The sequence below is a fragment of the Podarcis vaucheri genome (genome assembly GCF_965113315.1).
Source record: "Podarcis vaucheri genome assembly, chromosome: 1".
In the NCBI taxonomy this organism is placed as follows: domain Eukaryota; kingdom Metazoa; phylum Chordata; class Lepidosauria; order Squamata; family Lacertidae; genus Podarcis; species Podarcis vaucheri.
In genome coordinates this window covers 102,525,205-102,550,013 of record NC_138759.1, presented here as the reverse complement: position 1 = coordinate 102,550,013, position 24,809 = coordinate 102,525,205, and the positions used below count along the sequence as shown (strand labels likewise).

The 24,809-nt window shown below is 41.6% G+C and overlaps 1 protein-coding gene and 1 long non-coding RNA gene across 6 annotated transcripts in view; one reads left to right on the top strand and one right to left on the bottom strand.

Moving 5' to 3' along the window:
* Nucleotides 1-24,809, bottom strand: part of KYNU (kynureninase) — a 91,937-nt gene that overhangs the window by 9,435 nt on the left and 57,693 nt on the right. For all 5 annotated transcript variants that reach the window (XM_082198998.1, XM_082198997.1, XM_082198995.1 and 2 more), the window contains one exon: nt 24,331-24,404. In XM_082198998.1, the coding sequence (XP_082055124.1) occupies nt 24,331-24,404 (74 nt within the window). The remainder of the gene's footprint in view (nt 1-24,330; nt 24,405-24,809) is intronic.
* LOC309519371 lies at nt 7,214-7,600 on the top strand. Its single transcript, XR_014213824.1, has 2 exons — nt 7,214-7,376; nt 7,492-7,600. It is a non-coding gene; the product is annotated as an uncharacterized lncRNA (long non-coding RNA).

Genomic DNA, 24,809 nt, shown 5'->3' with positions numbered 1-24,809 from the left:
GATGTTAATGAAGGCCTTTTAGGGTCTCTGAACAACCTTTACATAAAATTCCAAAGACTGATTAGTAGCCTTCAAATGGGCTTCAAATCTCTCTGCTGTACAATCAGCAAAATGACCATCTAGCATACACTGTGGAAAAAAATGACATGTCTCATCTTCCACAACAAAAACACAAGGAAGGGGAAAACAGAAAGAGAGCACAATATATTGAGAGGGTGGAAATGAGGAAGTGCAAAATGTAGATGGGACGGGAAGAAAAATGGCAAGTAAGAAAACCTGGGTGTTTATCAAATACACCAACAAAGCTAGCCTTTTATTTTGCTAATGCAGATTCAGGTATCAAGTCATAAAGTGTTCAATAGCAAAATGTCAACAAAAAAGATGGTGAACCAACATAAAGATTTCAGATAACTGAAAAATCTATTTTAACCCCCCAATTATTTCTGAAGGCTAATTTAGTCACTGCCTTGTGTACGAGATTTTTCAATTATCTGAAACTATGCATTATCCTTAGTGCTATGAACTACCATTTCTTTGGAATGTCAGGAGATGACAGCAAGACAGGACAGGTGGTATTGGGCAGAGGTCATTTGCAGGGGGACAACTGAGTGCTGAGACTGCTGCCTACACCTCCTGCCTTCTTCCATGAGCAAGAAAGCTTTCCCCAGAAAGGCAATATAACAAACAGTTGGTTTGTTCCACACATTTTCTCATTAAGAAGGCAACATGTGAATGCATTCTGTAACCCTTGTGATAACCACACAAAAGTAGTCCATAAGCATTTTTGAGGATAGTGGATACAATAAAAATAAAATAAAGAGCAATTAAATCTCCAAAATGGAGATGTTAGGTTTCAGTGGTGAGCTTCTTGTTCTTTGTGTTCCCTGCCCCCACCCATCCTCTACCTTATCACATGAACTGTTTCTTTAGAATCCCATAGACATAGCTCAGGTTATAGTTGCACTTAATTCTTAGTTGTACATTTGGGGGCATTCTACCTCCCAACTAATGACCTCCATAAACATTTATGACCTGAGAAGGGGCTGCAAATTGAAACTCTAAAGGATTATTGATTCTGGAAAGGGTGAGGGCAAACATAAAATTAGGGCTGACAAATTTCTGCAAAATATTAGCCTGTGATGATTTGAAATAGCTAAGGTCTTAAGACCTGACTATAATGGCTTTACAAATACATGTTTTTAAAAATAAAATATAGTAAAACTGAATAAGATGCTAAAGTAAAATTTATTGAGGAGCAAATATTTGGAATGCAAAATGAGTATTTATAATCCATTAACTATTTAGAATATCCTCAGTCTCTAGACACCACAAACATGCTTAACATAAATGGCTTCTTCATTTTAGAGTTTGAATAACCATTTTGCAACAACTTATACTTGGTGGCCCCCCGGGCTTTGTGTCTTGATGTGATGCTACCCAAAAGGCAATTGATAGCTGGGGGCAGTAAATACATGGGCTGGTTCTGTGCCCATAGTCGCCTTTGACTGGACTTGACTGTCCAGGGGTCCTTTACCTTTTACCTTTGCCTCTGTGCCTTAGAAGCCAACACATGCAGTGACCACTTTACTGACTGCTTGGTATCAGTGTGAAGAGGCTATGTGTGCATGTGTTGCATTCCTTGCAAGACTTCTGATTGACTGGGATTCCAATGGCCATGGACCCCTATGTGAATACATATGGTGCCCTATATACTCTTGCAACACACTAAGAGCCTTTTAAATCTACTATGCATTATTTTAATGCTGTATTGTGTGTGTGTGTTTTAATTTTTGCTTGGTTTAATTGTAACTTTTTGTAAGCCGCCCTGGGAACCTGTTGGATGGACAGGAGCCAAATTAAATAAAGAAGCAAAACTAAACTGGAGTAATAGTGCACAGCTACAGCAGGTAATAATAGATGGAGTATACAGTTGTTGCCCAGTTTCAAGGTGGTAATGTCGTATGATTAGAAATTAAAAGCATATTTCAGCAGCGTCTGGTTTTTAACCTATACAGCAAGCTTCCGTTTTGCTAGTCAAAGGCAGCAAGACAGAAAATTTCTGGAGAGCAAGAATTATGCCCGAAAGGATCATAATTTGCCCCCATTGCTTTCAAGCATGGTTACGCTAGGGAGCAATCCCATCAGTAAAAGTTTTGTGTGTTTTTATCTAGCTCAAGATTTCCTTTCACATCTGTGTGCTTATAGTGAAGCACTGGGCATTCAAAACTTGACTTGTTTCGTTTGTAGTTGCATTAATGATGCAAGAGCGTGGGATATAATGATTGCTATGTATATGCGGTGTAGACATCAAAGGAGATCCAGTTTAAAGAACGTAAGGGTGGGGGGAATCCTTTGACCTTTGCTTCTGAATAACTGATGAGCATGCTCCTCATTTATAATTTATAACCCGGAGGATCACAAGGTTCATTTGTGTTCTAGGGAGGGAAGGATCCCATCCACACCGACTACTGATTTATATTTTATTTTTTAAAAAAAGAATGAACAAAATTGGGCTTATATTTATGTGGCTTGAGTTTCAGGGCAAACCTTCCTGTCCATGGGGACAGTCTGTGCATTCCCTACACACCGTCAACAAGACAGAGAAGCAAATGAATGGCAGCAGGTGAAACACCCTATAAAAAGGGCAACATTTCTATAGCGCTGTAGTTCATAAACATTCTCATCATGAGCTTTCTCTACTCCATCACACTTGTCTTTTTCCTGCTCAGCTTTGAAAGAGGCACCCTCAGAATTTATGATCACCACTTATAAAAGTGCAGTCAATGCCTGCAAAGCTTACAAGGGCAGGCTTTGCAGAGCAGAAATGGGCAGAGATGGTCATGTCGCACTCTGGACTCATACATACTTCCATTTGTCCCATGTTGTCTAGACATGGGTCTGAGAGGTTCCCGTGGCAAAACCCGATGTTTACTGCTGAATCAGAACAAACGTCAACTGAGTCTTCTACGGATTGACGTTTGTTCTGATTCAGCAATAAACTGTGGGTTGCTCCAGGGAAAGTGGCAGGACAGAAGAAAAACCTCTTGGATCCATGCCTAAAAATCATGGGAGAAATGGAAGAAATAGCGGGACAAAGGAAGTGGAGCTGAGCTATGCTGAAGCACTGCTGCTCCTGGAAATAGGCATACGGTATCTATTTTTCCTCCCCTTTCCAACACACATTTTGTCACTCTTCCAGAGTTTTAACCTACATCACATGGCTTTCTAAGGAACAAGCCACATGAGATTTGTAAAATACATTGCTTAAAACTGAAAAGCCAAATAAAAACAATGATATACTACTACACTGTTATACTACTTGTGTTTAAGGAAGATCTGCACGGGTGGTGCTATAGGTTGAGGGTCTTTTGTGTTAAACTTTTCTTGCATGTCTAATTATCAATTGTGTCCAATCTACATACTATACATCCTTGCAGTTCATTATTAGCAGATCTCTCTCTTAGAATGCTGTAGCTATCCTATAGTTCTATGAAAATGTTGTAAACAAAAATATCTAGAGTTAACAATAGTCAAATAATGAGACATTTTCATTAGAAGCAAAACATTTTTTTACCTATTTAGCCTTTTGTGCAGCCCAGGAACAAAATTTAATGAGAGAAAAATAATGCTTAAAAAAAAACACGACAAAAAAACCCCGGTGACTGGCATAACTATCTTGACTTGGTTGTGGCATGTTAAATGCCACAATTTGGAATAATTGTTTTACCCAAGAAGTAACTGGATGTCCTTTCTGATTGCAGCTTTTATTTTCACATTCGGTAGAGAGTTTAATTTAACGGTTGTAGCAAATGCACTTTGTACATGAAAAACGCATTGGCTCTTTGGTCAACCAAGTGCAAGGTGATTTAGTGCTGATGGGGATTTGAAAACAGAGGGTGCAGATGTCCTCTTTAAAGATATATTTTTTTCCTTGTTAGTCTTTTAGATTCAGTTCAACTGGGAATACACCAATCTCTGAGCATGTCCCTCCATATTACCCCTCCAGGTCAAAACAAAGGGAGATTGAGTTCACTTTTATAACAAGATACAAGTTTTCTGTGCTCAGAGTATGTGAAAGAGAAATAGCCATTATACTGGGAATCCAATCAGGGCTTGTTGAATTCATACAGAACTCCTCTGGAAGCCTCTGAGGCTTTTGTGATGAGGAAAGGTAATTTCATTCACAGAGAGCAGGCAGAGAAAAAGTATGAGGAAGCTGCAAAAAGAATTGAAGTCTAAATTACATCCTAAGAAAATATCTTACCCAAACCAACCCCTCTAAGGCTAATGAAGTTGAATTAAAACTGTTAAATCAGCTTATGATCAACTGTTACTGCAGAGTGTACATATATCACTTTTATTTAACTACATCTACAGAGAAGAAAGGGGAGCAGGAGAGAATACAGCCAGAAATACTTTGGAACGGCTATTGAGAGTATCAATCCACTGCTTTCATTCAGAAATTAAAAATCAACCTGGGAGACAATTTATTCCTACAGATTATTAATGAAGTACGCAGTAATTATTCTAAAAGTATTGGGGGAAAACCAATACCATAATAGTGAAAAATTATAAGACAATGCCTTGCTGCTTTAAAAAGCCTGTGAAAATGTGATAAAACTTTCTAGAGTGCCTCAAAAAGATTAAAGATAACACATGTGCTCTTTCAAAGATGCAACTTCTTCCTTAACATTGTTAGTTGCTGTTGACTCTCATGATAGTTTGTAAATCACTTTGTCTTTCTTTAGCACCATGAATTAATTCACAAAGACTATGTAACTATGCAGAGTCCTTGTAATGCATCCATCAAAATAAGCAATACTAAAATACATTTCTGAACAGAGAAAATGATATATATTTCTACTAGACATCTGCTATATTAGACAGAAATTAAAGAATATATTAACTGTGTCAAGAATTGCAAGTAGCATTTTGCATTGCCTTCTAAGCTGAATATACTGTACATCTCAGAAATTAATATAAAGCAGTGATGCAAAATTATATTAAATTAAAAATACTTTCCAGTGCTAATAATGCAATAATAATCATTTCCCCCAGTAAGGTTTAGGGATAGCCAAATAGAAAAAATTTAATGCATACGTCTTTCACTATGTTAAAAGAGCTAGAATCAAATATAGAAAAGCACCCAAGAATAAATTCTCCTTATTACAAGGTGATCTTTTCTGTTTACCTTGTGACAAGGATCATGCATATATTAAGCTTGCTTATTGTCCCACATTATACAGAATCGTACAATAATACAAGCCAATATACTTATTATGGCTTGGTTTTTGTATGTCACATGCTGAATATTTAAGGTTGCCTTGTTTTTGCTATACATATACCGTAACTTTGTAAATGATTACACTTCTTGCGTTGTGTAAAATAAACCGAACAAAATAGCTCTTTTCTTTTTTGAAATTTGTACTCCTTACTAGCTCCAGATGTTTGCAGAACTTTAGATTATTCTTATTCAATTCTCTTGACAGTTTTGGGCATCCTTGACAACCTCTTTCTATCAAATTCCCAAGACAGGTAGATGTGATCTTTGACTTCTCGTGTGCATTTATTGAGAAAGAGGAGCTGAGTGTTGGGTGGATATACAGAACAGAAACTGATGAAAGGCCTACATATTCAGCACAATATGGTTTCTTAGCTTATGTTAATAGGGAATTGCCTCCAGTATAAAGATGACCTCCATGATGACTCATAATGTGACTATAGAAACTTCTTCAGTCAGCATTCAACAACCTGATGCTTGTGTGTGAAGCTGTATTGTGAATCCTCTCTTTATGACGCATCTGCCTCCCCAAAGAGATTGTGATAATTTCCACGTTGATACAAGACTCTTCAAATCTCCCACACAGAAAAAGCCCAAATTCTTACGCCGTACACATCCCACCTAGTTTCATCTTAGCTTTGACTAGTTTCCAAAGAGGCAGATGTGGAAGTAGTGCTGCATAGTACTCTACTCTGCCTGTTCTGTGAAAGGACTTCTAGAAATCTGGATAGCTTAGCTACAGAAAAGTGCCTGAAAGGGAGAAAGGTAAAAAGATAATATAGATCAACTGTGCAACATTCTACATGCTTAGGGGTATACATGTAAGAGCAGGTAATGAAACCTCAATGGAATCCCAATGGAATCCCATAGAAGAAAATAAGCTAGGGGCATTTTTGAATGGGAAAGGCTTAAGGAACTCAATGCTCACCACTTCTACACTCAAGATTGCAGCCTCTTGAGGCTGTTTTTCATCCACAAAACTTTACATGTATGTGTATGACATGTAGGTGCCGCACACTTTCTTAATGTTCCCTCTAATATTTTTTTAAAAAAATGCCCTTGGATATTTGCCATTCACTAGGAGAATCCAAGAATTAAACCCTGCAGGCCTATTCTGTGTCTAGATTGGCCTAATCAATCACATCTCCCAAGACAATGTCCCATTAAACCTAATTAGCCAAAGCCTTTATTCCTAAACTGCCTCTACTCAGGGGAAGTTTTAACTTTTGGTTTTCAAATGAGCTAGAGGCACTTAAAATGCTCCCCCCTCTTCATTTGGCAGCAAAAATAGCTTATTTTTGAGTACAGTCAAGGGTACTTTAAGAAGTTGGTGTAAAATTTTGATACAGCCCATGAACATTTTAATGTTATCTTGCAACATTATATGAGAAATGGGTAGCTGCTCAGATGAGAAATTCACTTTCTTTCCTTTTGTGCAAAGCCTCAATACAAATGCCGTCTAAACCACCAGCATCTAAATAGTTAGAAACCATTTCCTTTATTAGCTTTGTAAATTACTGTCATTAGAATCCCCTTGCTCTGCTTTCACATGACCCTTCTTAAGAAACAATTACAGTCTATCAGTAATAGAAGCAAATCTTTCCAAGGACATCCTCTATATTACCACTAAATTCTTTCATCTCATTCCAGTGACAACAACTTTTAGGGATGTTAATCAAAGCTGACTTGGTTATACACTTGAAATAGAAGCCTTCAGGTCAAGTCATTTATTTATTATCAGAATAAATGTGTGTGTGTTTGTGTGTACACAGATAAGATTTCATTGTAAAAGTCATGACATCTCTCCTGTTTCAAATCCCACTTCAAATAAGGCATTTTCCAGAGCACGTGACAGTGATGCCCTGTTATGCTTTTGACACAGCATCATTGAAGCCATGCAGTTGCTTATTTCTCTTTCTAACCCTGGTGCAGGTTAGCCACACATGAAGGAAAAAACATACTTATGAACTGTAGTCTGAAGCAGAAGAATAAAAGAATAAAGCACAAGAATGAAAGCAATTCACCTCGTTGACAGCCAAGAAGTCATCTGAATGTATTATAAGCTTTCCTTCAAACCAGGAGCCTGCTGTGCAAGGTATGTCTCTCCCTACCCACCCCACCACCACTAAACTTTGAATAGCTGTTTATTTCTATCATTTTTTAAAAAAAAAAATATTGATGGTTTTAAAACATGTTTCTTCTCGGTACAGCATCCCACCAAAATATCGCAGAAAACTCTGTTTTATTTCAAGACCCTACCTGCTGGTAAGCCTGTGATAAGTTTAAGACTTCATAATAAATCCTTTCATTTTAATACTAGGCGGTGTACTGTTTTGCTTTAATCCTCTGCTGAAGCTTATCTATTATTCTCTTGCCTGCTTTACATATATTTATAACCCTTTCATCTTTTTGAATTGTACATTTGGAAAGCATTCAGCTTAGGAAAAGTTGTTCCCACCCCAGAACTCAATTGCTCAGAAAAAAAGACTTTTGTTGTGCTGCCTGAACCACGAAGCTGCAACAGCAAACATGCTACCCCTACCCTGGCTTCAGGACGTGCCTTACTTAAGGTAAATTAATGATCATAAATATCCTGCCATGGATACCTACCATAAGCTAAAGTCATTAATGATTGCATCGCATGGCAGTAAGTCAGCTGTCCCTCACTTTGATCAGCCTACGTTTTGGAGATGCTAAAAACATAATGATGCTTGTCTTTTTACTCCACATCCAACCACCAAAATTTACACCTCTGAATTCCCATAGCCCTTGCATTTCTGGCTACTAGTCCATATACCGTATTTTTCGCCCTATAGGGCGCACCGGCCCATAGGGCGCACCTAGTTTTTTTTGGGGGGGGGGAATCAAGGGAAAAAATATGATTCCCACCCCCCCCCCCCGCAGCTCTGGTAGCAGCAGACAGGGAATTCCCCCAACTCATAGAAAAGCCCGCAGAAGCCGCACACCCTTTTCGACTCAGCTTGCGGGCTTTTCGACTCAGCTTGTGGGGCTGGCGGTGGGGGGGAGCGCTGCTTTCCCCCACCGCCAGCCTCAAAGCCGGGTCGGGGAGCAGCGCTAAGGCATCACGTGCCTTCCCGCTGCCCCCCCCCAGCTTGTGGGGCTGGTGGGGGGGGGAAGCGCTGCTTTCCCCCACCGCCAGCCTCAAAGAGCAGACTCTCCTGGCTTCAGCAAAAGCAACGCAAAGCCTCCGGAGCGCAGGCTTCAGAGGCTTCATGTTGCTATCGCTGAAGCCAAGGAGCCTGCATTCGCCCCATAGGACGCACACACATTTCCCCTTCATTTTTGGAGGGGGAAAAGTGTGTCCTATAGGGCGAAAAATACGGTATCGAAATACTGTTTACAATCCCACTGCAGACATCGCAGTAAGATCAACTTTCACAATGCACATAAGTCACAGTTCAACACACATTTATGACATGAACAGGGACCATTCTCACATCAGCACATGGTTGCTACAGGGAAATACCTCTCAGCTGCCATAGTCTATGATGAGCTAGTCATATATACCTGCTGTCATGCATAGACGAAAGTTTGTAGATTGCATATACTTTGCTACAACAGAATGTGGTAATAGCCACCAATCTTAAAATTGGATTAGATAAATTTTTGGAGGAAAAGGCTATCAATGGCTACTACTCATTATGATGACTATATACGCCTTCCAGGATAAGAGGCCTCCGTCATGAGTTGCTGGGTAGGAGGGTTAGGGAAGCTACAACAATAGCAGAGCTCTATTGCCCCTAAGTCCTGCTTTTGTGCTTCTCAGAGTCATTTACTTTGATATGATGGGAACCTGAACTAGGACTTCAATCTAATCCAGGAAGGCTCTTCTTCAAAGTGTTAACGGGCTGAACTAGAACTTGCAAGTTTAATCTTTTGAATTCACCCTATAGAATGTAACACCATGAATGTCTCCCTTGTTCTCTTATAAAGGCAATGGTGTCCAAATGAGAGGTGCTGGAACTGAGTTCTGCTTGCTGTGTCCAGATCAGCAAGAGTTGTTCAGATCAGCCTATTCACTTCCAGTTGCTAGCCTTTTGTCACCTTTCCCTTTTTTGCTTTCCTTTACCCAACTCTATACGAATAAAGGTTCTGTTCTCTCTCTCTTTACAAAGCACCTATTTCCACCATCCCTCAAGATTATTTTGAGAATCATTTAGTCCATAAAGCCTTTCCTGCATTACCATAAGCAATGGCTTTAGAGTGCTTCTTTCTACTAGTTAATACACTTCTGACCTTTCCTAACTACTCCTTTATATCCTTCAGTTCTGCTTCATCCAACTTGCTTAGAACACATGGCACTTGATGTGTCCTCACTTTAGTATCTTTTCATATCTAGCACTATGTAAAAGGATAAAATATCCCCTCTTCACTTTTCTCAAATTATGCACAATTTTATATACCGTATTTTTCGCTCTATAACACGCAGATTTTTTCTCCTAAAAAGGAAGGGGAAATGTCTGTGCGTGTTATGCAGCGAATGTGTGGTCCCTGGAGCCGAAAAATAAGGCAAAAATCAAACCGCGCTTCAGGGAGAAGGGAGCTCCGTGAGACAGGAAGTTGCTGCTTTCCTGCATTCTGCCTCAGGGTCTTACTGCCCTCCCTGCTCTGTTTCCTTGCTGTGTTTGCTCAAATGGAACAAAGAGCAGGGAAAGCCCCTCCCCTCCAGGCAAGTAGAGAGGAAAGCAGAGCGTCGTTCTATCCTGTCCCTGCTCCGGAGGAACAATGTTTGTGAAGGGAAGAGAGATTACAGGTTCGGCTTAAAATTCTGATTTGACTTCCTGCTTTTTGTTTTTGGAGACACACAGCATTCAAATATGCTTTCTTCCATTTAAAAGGATGAAATCCTTAAACAGTGGCTGGCTTGTGTGGGTGGGTGGGGGGAAACTTTTGCCTTCCTTTCCTCCCTCCCGTTATACCCCACTCCTGCATTCTTAGCCCTTTTGTGTTTTTCCTTCCCTCCCCACTTAAAATGTGGTTACAAAGCATGGATCCACATGGATCCTCAGGATCTTTGCATTGGGTCACCCCAAATTCACCATCAGAGCACACAGCATGTCCATGGCTACAGCCTGCCCCCCCCCCCAAATCACACACCCATTGTTGCCTGGGGCTGCAATGGTGCAAAAACGTGGTTACAAAGCATGGATCCACATGGATCCTCAGGATCTTTGCATTGGGTCAGCCAAAATTCACCATCAGAGCACATAGCATGTCCATGGCTACAGCCTGCCCCCCCCAAAAAAAAATCACGCACCCACTGTTGCCTGGGGCTGCAATGGTGCAAAAACGTGGTTACAAAGCATGGATCCACAGGGATTCTCAGGATTTTTGCATTGGGTCACCCCAAATTCACCATCAGATCACATGTCTGTGGCCACAGCATGAAGCACAAAAATGATACGTCCACTGTTTCATTCAGAATATTTTTTCCCTTGTTTTCCTCCTCTAAAAACGATGTGCGTGTTATGGTCAGGTGCGTGTTATAGAGCGAAAAATACGGTATATCCTCTCCCTATTAATTTGCATTGTCTTGAAATCATGTTCAGCAGCCTGAAGTTTCCAGGCATTTAAAATAATAATAATAATGGTATTCCTTTAGCTATCATCTCACCCTCTAAAAGAGAGGCTGGTGTTAAGAGACATTTACATTTCAAAATGTGTGGTTCAGCAATTTTAAAATTGAGACCTTCCAGACCCAATCTATACCTAGCGACATATTGCTGCTTAATCTATTTACTCTAAAACCTCTTACACGAAGCTTCTGATGTGTGGGGATTCATTAAATTTAAGATATGAGTACCTCACCAATATCTTTAGTGAAGATAGATGCTAATTATTCATTTGGTTCTGGCAGAGATCCTGCTTTTAATGCTTTTCACCTTCTTATTGTTTGATTATAAAAAGGGAAAGAAAGCCATAACTTACTGAGCCATTCTACGAACCACTATGAACTGACATCACTTTATAGGATTGACTTTTAGAGTCTCACCACTGGAGCAACAGGTGCCATTTCTGATATGCTGGGAGGGGTTGTTCCCTTCCTGTGATGTAATACAGCTGCACTGATTTGACTGAGGCACTCAATAGGCCCCGCTGTTTACCTGTGTACAAATTATTGTGATGTCTGTGACCAGAAAACCCACTGCATCTCATATATGCAGAAATCAGTTGCCATTACTGAGGGTTGGGACATACTCTGCCTAGTGCTATAGTAGCCAGTTTCCCTCAATTTGATAGTACGGGGCTTGAACATCTACCCTTGGTCTTATATGTATCTGTATGTTTATAGCACTGTGCATAATACATAAATGCATAGGGCAAACATTTTGTGTAACAATAATTCCTGCAATTGCAGTCATGAGTTTCTGCATGTACCCTGTTCATTAGATTATGTGTGCCCATAGGACTGAAGTTGCTCAAACAGGAAATCTGCAAACAGGTGGAAGAAATGCAGTAATGGCATGAGCTTCTGTCTGAATCAGACCTAGCTGGGATGAAAAAAAAAGCATTAATATGCTAGATATACACAACATGTTCTACTCTTACATGCTTCACATGTTGAACAGCTCAGCATTGCCATTGAAAATAAGTGCTGGGTTTAAGAATGGAAAAATGTTTGAGATGCAGGAGTTCATAATATGAGTCCCCCCATCTCAAATAAGGTTGATCAAAGGTTCCTTTGAGCTTTCTCCAGCTAGATGGGGATAATTGTTTGTAGCCAGAGACTGGGCCCTTTCAATTGTTGCTGTCAGGGACTGGGCAGAGGAGGAATGGTGGAGATCACATCCCCACCAGGGAGGAGGAAGAGGAAGACAGTATAAATTTACAACAGTGGTTTGTGGGAGGTCACAGCTCAGAGGCATATGAGGGGGAAAGTTGGGAAATAATGGGAGAGGAGGAGGAGGAGAGGGAGGAAGCGGAGCGACAGCTGACTGACAAAGTGTCATTTGAAAGCATCCCAGACCCTCCATCTCCCAGAACCCAGCGAGCCTTGAAAGTAGGAGAGCCAAGAGCTCAAAGACAGAAGGAACGTAGCAACACCTGCAGAAGTGATGAATGAGGAAGTGGGAGAGATGGGGTGGTGGAGATTCACTCAGGACAATGCCATTATCCAAGAGGCTGGGTTCTATGCCTCTCTCTGTAAATATTGAATAACAAAGGATGGTAAGAAACATTTTCTTGTCTTTACGCTTTCCTGGGCAACCAGCCAGGAGCAGCTGACGGTATCCTGACAAGGGCTTTTAAAATAGAAAAAGAGGTGCCAGTATACTCACCATGAAGTTACAGTAAGTGCCACACTTTTTAATAACAAAAAAGAGGTGCCAGTACTACGTACCCTTGGGTATCCCCTGAAAAAAACACTGGGTGTAGAGATGAAGAAGGGGAAGGAACAGGTTAACAATGTGTCTCCAAAAACATCATTATGGGAGTGACAGGACTCTACACTTTTTTGAACTAGAGCTGTGTACAAATGGACTCTAGAAATTACCCACCTTATTTGCAAGTAGAGAAAACGAGGGACCCATTTCACTAAATCTCTTTGGAGAGGAGAAAGAGAAATTCTCCAACAATTTATTGGAGGTATAACTCACTATTACCAGTGACAGTAGCAAAGCATTTTTTTTCCAGCCCCAAAGGTAATGTGGCTGCTTCTGCTGCAACGAGTGCAAGCAGCAGCAACTGCCTTAGTAGATGTGGCTTGCTGGGCATCACAAAAGCAGAGAAGAGTATTAGGAGGAAATTCGGCAAAGCAGCCTTCAGAAAAAAATCTCAGAAATTTTATCAGAAAAATGTCTTCTGTGAAATATGGCAACAGCTCTACTTTGAGCCCCTATATCAATTATTTTCATCAAATACAATTCATTCTTTTTTCATAATTCCTCACGTAAGTGAGGAATTCTTTTAAATTATAGCTTTTTTGTCTTTGTTATCATATTTTAAACTGTCATGAGCTGACCCATGATAACTATTATTATTATTTAATTGAATTTATATAATACCCTATACCTGCAGGCTGATCGCCGAAGAATTGATGCTTTTGAATTATGGTGCTGGAGGAGACTCTTGAGAGTCCCATGGACTGCAAGAAGATCAAACCTATCCATTCTTAAGGAAATCAGCCCTGAGTGCTCACTGGAAGGACAGATCCTGAAGCTGAGGCTCCAATACTTTGGCCACCTCATGACAAGAAAAGACTTCCTGGAAAAGACCCTGATGTTGGGAAAGATGAAGGGCACAAGGAGAAGGGGACGAGATGGTTGGATAGTGTTTGCGAAGCTACCAGCATGAGTTTGACCAAACTGTGGGAGGCAGTGGAAGACAGAAGTGCCTGGTGCGCTCTGGTCCATGGGGTCACGAAGAGTCGGACACGACTAAACAACAACAACAATACCTGAAGGTCTTAGGGCAGTTCACAAGATAAAATTGCAAAATAAAAACACAAAATACATAAGCAAAAAATATATAAGCTGAAACAGCCAAATAACCCCCCTCAAAACACATAAAAACCTTTAAAAACAATTCATTTTTGTAAAAAATATATATAATAAAAACACAATTTAAAAGCAATTTAAAAGAATGTTAACAGTACTATCTGCTGGGCAGCAGCAGTTCTTTTGTAGTCTGTCTTGTGGAGAGAAGCAAGAGGCCAAAGATACAAACTGTACAAATAAAATAAATACAAATAAGCTAGAACGGTATCCTAGACTGATGCTTATGTGCTCACTGGAACACTTTTCCAGCTAGAATCTGTTTCAATATTTTTATGGATGTCATTGAACATCTAATGGCTATCAAACAGTATAGTTCATATATTCCTCTCTGGAGCTCCATGTCCAAACAATTGATGGTGGCCTGTAAGAATGGTAGAGCCATCTATAGTATATCATCACATATCAATATACTTGTTACTTCTAGGAATATTTCCCAGTCTAGGAAAATTGGGTTCCCTGTGTTTTTCAATAATGCGCTGAACTGAAAGCATGGAAATTCCCATACAGATATGCTTCGCAGCCCCTAACTTATTCACTGATTTTTTTATCCTATCAAGGATCTCAGGCTATCATACATGATTTTTCCCTCCCAGCCCACAGCCCATTTTTACTTTTATAACAACAGTATCAGGGAATATGGCTAGCCCAAGATTACCCAATAAGCTTCAGGACTGAGTAGAAATTTGAACTTTGTCACTCCAGTTTCAGCTAAAGACTAGCCATTACATCAGTCCGGCTTTCACAAGATACATTAATAACATCACCATTTGCTAAGATGCATTTGTGGTTTCTAGGGCTTGAAAAATACAAGGCAAGACAGGGAATACTTGAGTGTTCCAGAAATGTAAAAAAAAAAAAAAAAAAAAAGGTTTGTAGCTAATGGTGTTGTTTTATGCCCTGTGTTTTTGAAAAAATATAAAGTGCATATCTGATCCAAAGCAAGATAAATTACATTAGAGACCAAGATTGCATCTTAATACATCTTGTTAAGTCGTATTAAATATTAAACTTCCTTGACAGGTGGACAAGAATAAGGACTCTTCTGTGGCTTACCCCATTGGCATTTTGTTTAAAGAAAGCTATAATTTACAGCATACATTGTAATTTAATAAATTTCAGAAAAATTACTTTCCTATAAATATCAATAAAGTGAAGAGAATACGAAAGATGAGAAATTATAAACAAATCTATAATGGGCAGGGGAAAGGGTAGCCATAAGATTGGTCATTGGATGAAAGCAATTGATCAAATCATTTAAATGGCATCAGGAAGATCAAGTGGATAGGAATTTAATTACTTCTTTAAGAGGAGGCTAAAAGGCAAGGAAATGAAATCTTAATACCAGTTTATATGTTGGAATGACCCTGTATGGCCACTGGGTGTCATCCTTGATTCAAACGAGGAGTAAAGACCTTCCAGACACAGCATAACACCTGCAACTTCAACAGCAGTTAAATTCTACTCTATTTGATTGTATGGGATACAGCAAATTGTTCTGCATTTAAATCAGCTATAAAATGGAATACTCTGACATAGACAAATTCACTTTTGTCTCAGTCCCTTATTTGGAGACCTGGAACATCCTGGTGACGTAGGAAGCAAAAAGCAGAAAAACACAAGGATGTGATTGCTCGAAATCAATACAAGGACTAATCTTAAAGTCCCAAATACAGTGGTGCCTCGCAAGACGAAATTAATTCGTTCCGCAAGTTTTTTCTTCTTGCGAGTTTTTCGTCTTGCGATGCACGGTTTCCCATAGGAATGCATTGAAAATCAATTAATGCGTTCCTAGGGAAACCGACTTCAGACCAGGTCCGGGGACAGTCTGTCCCCGGACCTCCTCTGAAGGCTGGGGGGGGGGACAAGGGCTTTTCTTCCCACCCCCAGCATTTTAAAAAACCCTGGGACAGCGGAGGACTTCTCCGCTGTCCGGGGCGATCTTAAAATGCTGGCGGAGACTTGCCGGCATGTCGAAGCCTGCGCGCAGCGCGCCCAGGCTTCGCGGATCTCTCCGCCAGCAGCGGCAGCGATGCCGCTGCTGGCGGAGACTTGCCGGCATGCAGAAGCCTGCGCGCAGCGCGCCCAGGCTTCGCGGATCTCTCCGCCAGCAGCGGCAGCAATGCCGCTGCTGGCGGAGACTTGCCGGCATGCAGAAGCCTGCTCGCAGCGCGCCCAGGCTTCGCGGATCTCTCCGCCAGCAGCGGCAGCGATGCCGCTGCTGGCGGAGACTTGCCGGCATGCCGAAACCTGCGCGCAGCGCGCCCAGGCTTCGCGGATCTCTCCGCCAGCAGCGGCAGCGATGCCGCTGCTGGCGGAGACTTGCCGGCATGCCGAAGCCTGCGCGCAGCGCGCCCAGGCTTCGCGGATCTCTCCGCCAGCAGCGGCAGCGATGCCGCTGCTGGCGGAGACTTGCCGGCATGCCGAAGCCTGCGCGCAGCGCGCCCTGGCTTCGCGGATCTGTCCGCCAGCAGCGGCAGCGATGCCGCTGCTGGCGGAGACTCTCCTGCCTTCAAAAGCCGTCCGGGATAGCAGGAAGCGCTTCCCTGCTATCCCGGACTGCTTTTAAAATGCTGGCGCTGGGGAGCAAAGCCTTTCGGCCCCCGCCAGCCTTCCTGGACCTCTTCTGAAGGCCGGAGGGGGGGGGAAAGGCTTTGCTCCCCACCGCTAGCATTTAAAAGAGGTCCCCGGAGATTTCCCTATGGGCTTTCGTCTTGCGAAGCAAGCCCATAGGGAAATTTGTTTTGCAAAGCGCCTCCAAAACGGAAAACCCTTTCGTCTAGCGGGTTTTCCGTCTTGCGAGGCGTTCGTCTTGCGGGGTACCACTGTAAATGCTAAATACTAAGGCTAATTTTGAAGGTTTCACATTTGCGTGTCGAGGTCCCCAGGTCTACCCCAATAACTCACACATCACAAAGAATTTTTGTTTAAGGTTTTTGGCATAATTTTGGCCACAACTTTATTAAAATACAAATTTGTGAGTGGTTGCTTAGGTATTGGTTGCGACTATCTGCCCCCACCGTGGGGGACAGACTGACATTCCGCACAATGCGAAAGTCAGAATGGGGGAATACACTTGGGGGTTACGCAGAGCAGGGAATCTGCCCTCACCCCAAATGCAACCAGGAGCTCATTGCTATGGCCCGAGCCCCCTTGACAGCGTGGACAAGCAATAGTTAGCCCCCAATTCCTTTAACGGAATCCCTTGCAGCAGCAGCATTAGAGGGGCAGGCACAGCCAATCCATACCCCTCAACAAACCAAACCATAAACCAATGCCTAACCGCAACCTTACAAGTTGTGACGATTTGCTACGCAGTAGGCAAAAACCAAATGGCCCCAGCCAATCAGCCAGATGGACAAAATTCCTACCAGGCCCCCGCTCCAAAGCAGACGACCCCATGACAGGCATAGCAAGGTCAAAGCGAACAACCCTATTGTAGGGAGGGAGGGACGGGCAATCTGCTGCACGGGCGAAAAGAGGAAGCCCTAGCCTCGTGCAAGGAGTTTTAGCATTTCTGGCTGTCAATCAATAAATGGCAACATTAATTTCTTCCCAACAACAAGGGAAGCCCCAATCGCATCAGTGGCCAACAATCAGTTAGCCCGCCCCCAACTTTGGAGTGTCCTGGCGGCCCCCACCGCAACACGTGCTCTCCATGAAGGAGAACACGCTTTCCCATGGTACCCAGATTTAAACTGTATTTGCTTTCCTAGATTTCCCTCCCCATTGTTTATGTTTGAGCATGGAAGGACATGAGAATTACTAGTTTATGTGACTGAAAAAAGCATGCTGTACACTGATACTACAAAATACTTGTACTACTAAGATCCTCCAGCAGACATTACATTTCCATTGCTTTGTTCTGCTGTGTGTCTGAATTCCGTCTCGTTTTTAGTTTTAAAGATTGCACATACAGTTCAGCAGGTGTACAAATCCACATTATTACCATTATTATACTTTCAGAAATTATGGCAAAACATAGCCTTTTTCAGTATTTGAAATAAAGGGAATCATTGTATAAGTGGCGTTTAACCTTTTATGCCAAATAATGTTGGAAATCCATAGTTAATAGCTCCGCTCCACAGACTATACTGTCAGTCATAGTTTATTATGAATATCCAGGAAAGGTTGATCTAGAATATAAACCTAGTCAGCAGATGCTACAGTTCTTTTCCTTTGCAAAGGCATGGTCTATGCAGCTTTGACTAGTTTCTTAAATGGGGAGGTACAAAAAATGCCTTTTCCAGAAGGCATCAGGTCTGGCAAAACTCATGCCCCTAAATGTTGTGTGCTGAAGAGATGAGGCATTGAGGTCCCAAGAGCATCAATGTTTTACATAATAATGGTAAGTAAACGGTTTTCCAAAACTGACTAATAATTCAAGTATGCTCCTCCTCCATCTCAGACCCATCACTTCATTCCCTATCCTCTAACTCAGGATAACAGAAATAGATCCAGGCGGTCGTTTGCTAGGCAAAAGTTATCTATGTGCAGGTGTTGTTCATTTTATCAGAGCTTGTCTTTAGCTCTGAAGAGCCTTCCACATCCTCTTCAGAAAAGGAGTACTGTTTCAGTCTTAGCATGTTACTTGGGGGACCTGGAGGATGGATGCTCTCCTGACCACTCAATGCTGAGGGATGAGACCCCAAAGCCTTACTTTGCACAAGTATCTCAGCTGAAAGGTCCAACAATAAGGTGCTTTTTATCTGCGTTGAGATCCCCTGATTTAAACAAAAGAATCGAGGGGCCATGCTTGAGACTAGACATGGGGACTGCTAAAACACCACAAACTCATCCTCAGATGTGGACGAGTCTAAATTTGATGACAAAATATGTTACTTGTCGTCGTCTGAGAGTCATGTGTTACTCACGATGGAAGATGTGAAGGGGTTCCAGACTCCCTCTCTAGGTCTGTGGATTTGGGACCTTCTCCAAGTCTACAAAAGGCTGCAGTCTACAAAAGCCATGCAGGAGAATTGACCACACCTTCCCTAGCTCAATTGAGCTAACACTGTAACCGTGTGTCTACTCACCTGGAACTGGGACAGTCCACCGCCAAAGCATGTGTGTGTGTGTGTGTGTGTGTGTGTGTGCGCACACACACACACACACACACACACACACTACTGTTAGGAGGTGCTGAAGATCCTGAATCCTAGCTAGCACACACCCCCTAGTGTTCCGACAGCAGCTACTGCTGAGTTTGATGAGCAACATGCACACTGAGCTGTGAGAAGCAGTGACTCTTTTCCTAGATGCCTTTCCCATTGTTTTGATGCTCAGCTTGCCTTCACCAGAGCAACAGAAAGGCAATTGGGGTGTGGAAGGGAAGGGGCCAGAGAGAAAGACTATAGAATTTTATTTTATTTTTTAGAACGCTCGGGGGTGGGGGGATGCAGAGAATTTGGCTCAGAAGCAGATGGAAATAATATTAGCCAGAAATTTAATCAAGGAACCTTTGGAAAGGACTGAAGTGGTCGTGGGGAGAGAAACAAGCACCAGTCACAGGTAAGAAGCTGACTGAGAGATTTAAAAAAATCAGGAAAGGCCGAGGTGGAGAGGCTAACCTCACACACAACAATGAAGTCAAGGAAAAGGACAAAATACACAGGCCTGGGGAATCGGGCACAGACAACAGTAGACCTAGATCAAATGGTCTGCTCCAAGCAAAGACAGGAAATGAACTGAGGCCTCAAAGAGAGGGAAAGGCAACAATTTCATTCTAAGTTATAGTTTCTTTCCTTTGAGCAGTAGGGGGAGCTAAGCCTATAGGAAGAAATTCAACACCCAAGGGAGAAAAAACACATTACAACAAATGCTCCTAAAATAGAACGTTTCACAATTTACACTTTAGTCATCTATGTGATGGTTCTTGGATCTTTCTGTCCCAAAGAAAGCTAAAAAGGCTTCCTCCCGGAGCATTTTTTAAAACAGACCTGCAAATTTCAAACAAGGTTACAGGAGAGTAGTGGCTGCAAGCATTTTATACACCCAATAGAACATAATTGGCATTGCTAGTATTCTGTGAGAAACAATAGCCTTGTAACCCCAACTATTTTTATTTCTTTAATTTGGATGATGGAAATTGCAGGGGTGTGTGTGTGTAATATTTCTGTCATGCTCCCTTTGTGCATAAATTACCAAAGACAGTGTAAGAAGAACCATGAAATACATTTATACCGGACAGGAGAGGTGACAGACAAGTGAAAGAAAAACAAAGAAAATAGTTTTAAAAAGCAACAAACTTCTTGACATTTATCTCAAGCAAATCAGAATCTCCAAGAATCAGCTTGTAAATTGCTGTTATCTCCCATAATGAGTTCTTCTCAATTAGAAGTACTAAAAATGATTCCAAGAATTAATCAGAATTATTGTGTCTAGACTGTTGTGAACAATATTATCTGTCTAGACAGCCTTGCTTATAATGCAACTGTGCTTGTACCATAACTACTTTTACTCTGAGATTTAGACTTCCGAATTCTAGCTCATATCAAAATATAAACCAGCAGTGTCTTAAAACATTAGAACTAGAAAGAAATATTTACATTTGTTAAGATCTTTTAAAATACATAATGCTACTATTCTTAAAGAATGTGATGTACTGAAAAATATTTGTTTTCATGCAGCAAGCGTACCATCGAAGAGCACTTAATTTTCATAGATTATAAAGGCTTTGATAATGCATATCTTTGCCTAATGCTTCCTAGCTTTATAGTTGGATATAATTTTAATGAAAACATGACACTATTAAAAAGCCATTAGCCACAGAGCTGAATTTCTCTTTGATTTTGTTCACAAACCAAAGACATTAAAGATACTGTTTAAAAGAATAATTTTAAAAATCAAAACTACTCTATTAAAGCATCTATTTGACCTGACTTGGGGTTACTTATTTTTAAACATTATTTTTTCACTATTAGATGCATTTATAGAAGAAAGCAGATTCCCAGCAGATTGACATTGGATGAACTCCTCAATGCAAAGCTTTGGGATGGCTTCCCTAAATGGTGACTGATGCTACCATGTTACCAAACTGTGGAAGATTTGGCTTAACAACCCTTCCAGATATTTAGGGGGTGGGTGGGAGGTGTATGTACACACATACAGTGAGCCTGCCACTTATGTGATTGTTCAGTTCTGGGGGTCTGCATGCAAAGATAAAATTGTGAAAAGTCAGGAACCCGCAGAACCGCCCCGTCCCACAATGTGGAGTGCTGCTTACTGGGGCCTGGGAAGATCGTAGGAGGGCCCCGAGAACTTCTCAAAGCCTTCCTGTGAATATCCCAGAAACCGGAAGCGTGAAGGCATCTTCCTTAACAGGCTCTGTGATACTACCAGAGCTCTCACACTGCCTTCCCAAAGCACAGTAAGCAAGGAAAACCCACTGGGTCACTGGTGGTGGGAAAAATAAATAAGTGGAGAGTAGTGGGTTTCCCCCATTTTTTTATTTACTTATTCATCTCCCATCATGTGTAAGGTTGCAATTGCTTAAGTAAAGCAAGCACAAGTTGTGGGCTTACTGTACACACACACACACACAGCTTTGTTCTTTGTTTACAAATTCTGCTGCCACCATAAAATCTTTAATAATATTTTATCTTGTCCACTTTATATGTAATTTATTGAAACTTATTTTTTCTTTCTTTTATTATAAACCACCCTTGGGACTGTAGTATAAGGTGATGATTGAATAATGGAATGAACATGCACAGGTGTTTTAAAATGTTAAATGAATATATTTGCATTTATTAAACTCTTCGTTTATATAGGGTGAGATTCAATGAAGCCCAAGTTGTCATCCACTCATGCAATGGGGCCTCTACTTCCTCTTCTCTTCGCTGAACTGCACTGCAAGTGCCTATGATCAGCTCTGGAAAGTTGGTGAACCCTCCAGAGCAGATATGGGGTGCAAGAGGGGGCTGCAAGTGGGTGAGAAGAGAAATTGAAGACCCATTGAACATGCAGACAAACAGCACTGGATGTTGCCCATACAATATATATTAATAGACTAGACGACCACAGAGACTAGGGCTTGCTGATCAGAAAGTCGGTGGTTCGAATTCCTGCAACGGGGTGAGCTCCTTTGTTCAGTCCCTGCTCCTGCCAACCTAGCAGTTTGAAAGCATGTCAAAATGCAAGTAGATAAATAGGTACCACTCTGGCAGGAAGGTAAACAGTGTTTCCATGCACTGCTCTGGTTTGTCAGAAGCTGCTTAGTCATGCTGGACACATGACCCGGAAAAACTGCCTGTGGACAAACACCAGCTCCCTCGACCAGTAAAGCAATATGAGTGCTGCAACCCCAGAGTCATCCGTGACTGGACCTAACGGTCAGGGGGCCCTTTACCTTTACATTTAAACTGTTTCTGATTCAAATTTGTACTATTACATTAAGGAAGCGGTTATATTCTTATCTCAGTTTATTGTCCTGATTAAAATCCCAGAAATGCTAAAGGACAAGACTTGAAGATCTCTCTCTGGATGGGCCGGCCCACCCAAGAGGCAGGCTGAGTCAGCTGCCTCAGGTGGTAGAACACTATGAGGTAGTGTCCCTGCAGGCCCCCTGCCCACCCCACCATTAGTGGAGAAGCAGCAGTGGCCACTCCAAAATCACCAGAAACTGCCATCACCATTGCTGCTTAGTGGGCGCCACCACATGGCCCAGGTAGAAGAGGTGGTGGTGGCATGGCAACAACATCTTCACATTTCGGACTGCACCTGCTCTCTGATTCAGTACTTAATGGAAAGATACAGGGCTGAAAAGAACTGGCAAGTTTCCTTCAGCTTCTCCTGAAGTTTGTCTTTGGGTCAGGTCATACATGTGTCTCGTCTTAAGCCTTATTGTTTCCTGAGGCCAACTGCCTCCTGCTGTCACTCTCATACCTTCTGCCTTCCTTTCATCTCAACTCCTGTTCCTCTGCCTGCTACTTCCTCGGGCTCTTTTCTGCCTGAACTGTTCACAGTGCCCATGCAGGCCACACATTGATCCTTAGCAATTCTGGGAGTGTGCTTTTATACAATTTCAGACCTTTCACCAACAATCACTTCTATTATCTGACATCCCATTGGTTTATAACTATGAGTCAATGTGAGCCAGCAGAATGTTAATTAACTGGCCTTTCATAACGTGACCTTTTGAATCCTCCTATCTTGTATAAATGCTGACAGGTTTAACTATGAACCACAAAGGCCTATAACAGCTTCTTTGTATATGCAGCAACTGACAGCAAGCTGCATATAACCTCTTACACTTAAAGTAAAGGTAAAGGTACCCCTGCCCGAACGGGCCAGTCTTGACAGACTCTGGGGTTTGTGCGCCCATCTCACATCTATAGGCCGGGGGCCAGCGCTGTCCGGAGACACTTCCGGGTCACGTGGCCAGCGTGACAAAGCTGCATCTGGCGAGCCAGCGCAGCACACGGAACGCCGTTTACCTTCCCGCTGGTAAGCGGTACCTATTTATCTACTTGCACCCGGGGGTGCTTTCGAACTGCTAGGTTGGCAGGCGCTGGGACCGAACAGCGGGAGCGCACCCCGCCGCGGGGATTCGAACCGCCGACCTTTCGATCGGCAAGCCCTAGGCGCTGAGGCTTTTACCCACAGCGCCACCCACGTCCTCCTCTTACACTTACCTACTTCTAAATACAATATTACACACTCACACATTTATCACCATATTACTTTCTGCTCTCCATATTTTCATAGCATTAAAAAAAAAAAAGCTATCTCAGTCTTTGTCAATTCTCCATACTATATAGTCAGTAAAACATGAGACTCTTGATCTCAGGGTCGTGGATTTGAACCTGTTATTGTGCTTCTAGCACACTCTTGTAGTTCTGTCACACAGAAGCGAAAATATATTTCATGCATTTATTTATGTATACAATAAAATGCATTGTGGTACTCTCAGTGTGATCAGTCCCAGTGCCATAGTCTTAGAAAATCAAGGCTGTTTAAAACAACAAAGAATACTCAAGGAAGTAGAAGCAGTTAGTTCCTAGGAAGCTATTTTTCAAAATGAAGAATCACGAGGATGAAGGAGGTGGTTTTCTTGATTACTTGATTCCCTGGTTAAAAGAATACTGCTAAGAAATTTTGGTTTGCTGCTATGTATGACTGAGCTGATATCAATCTCCATGAAGGCAAAATAGACTGTGTGTGCGCATAAACAAAGCAAGTTATCACAATTTTGAAACAGCAATTCAAACATCATGCTTATTTTATCTCTTCAGATGGGTTTTATTTGTCTAAAAAAGCATTAACACTGTTACTTGTAAAACTGTGTATTCCTGCAAAATAACACTAGCTGGCTTACAGCATCATCTTATAAATGAATGCTCAGGGGGAAAAACTTTTCTGGAAGTAAGTGTGTATAGGACCTGCAGCCTTAGTATACATTTCCATTTGTAGGGTTGGGTTTAACACACAAAAATAAATGAATTGTATATGTTAGTACACACACAATTTAAAAAAATGTGTTTAGAAAACTCTTCATTATTAGGATAGTTTTTTGAAAATGTGAAAGATACTTACGTTGGTTTTACAGTCTGGAAATGTTTCTCATGAATGAAAGCACCGGCTAGACCTCCTGCTCCCGAATTGAGGTACTGTAAGATAGAAGTCAGCATTTACATATATTTTTAGTTTTATCATGCATGATAGCATAACTGACCTCTCTTTGGAAACTGCAGACTGACTTTGATTTAAGTATAATGTGAGCGAGTGTGAACCAGTAAGGAAAGTGTTCCTTAAAACAGCTTTATATTTTAAATTGCATAGCTTCTTGTAATACTGGCAAAGAGCACGTAAAGTGGTTTCTTCAGATGATGCTCCATATTAGTGGATTTCCGTTTTCCTACAATCTTGCAGAACCTCCAGCATATTTTGAAAGCGTTTCTTCATGACCATGTTTTGAATTGCCAACTGTTGAGGGCAAAGCTGTACTGAAGCAGCTTACCTAGCTTACATGTATTTAAAATGTAACACATATAACAAGGTTTATATGAAACAAA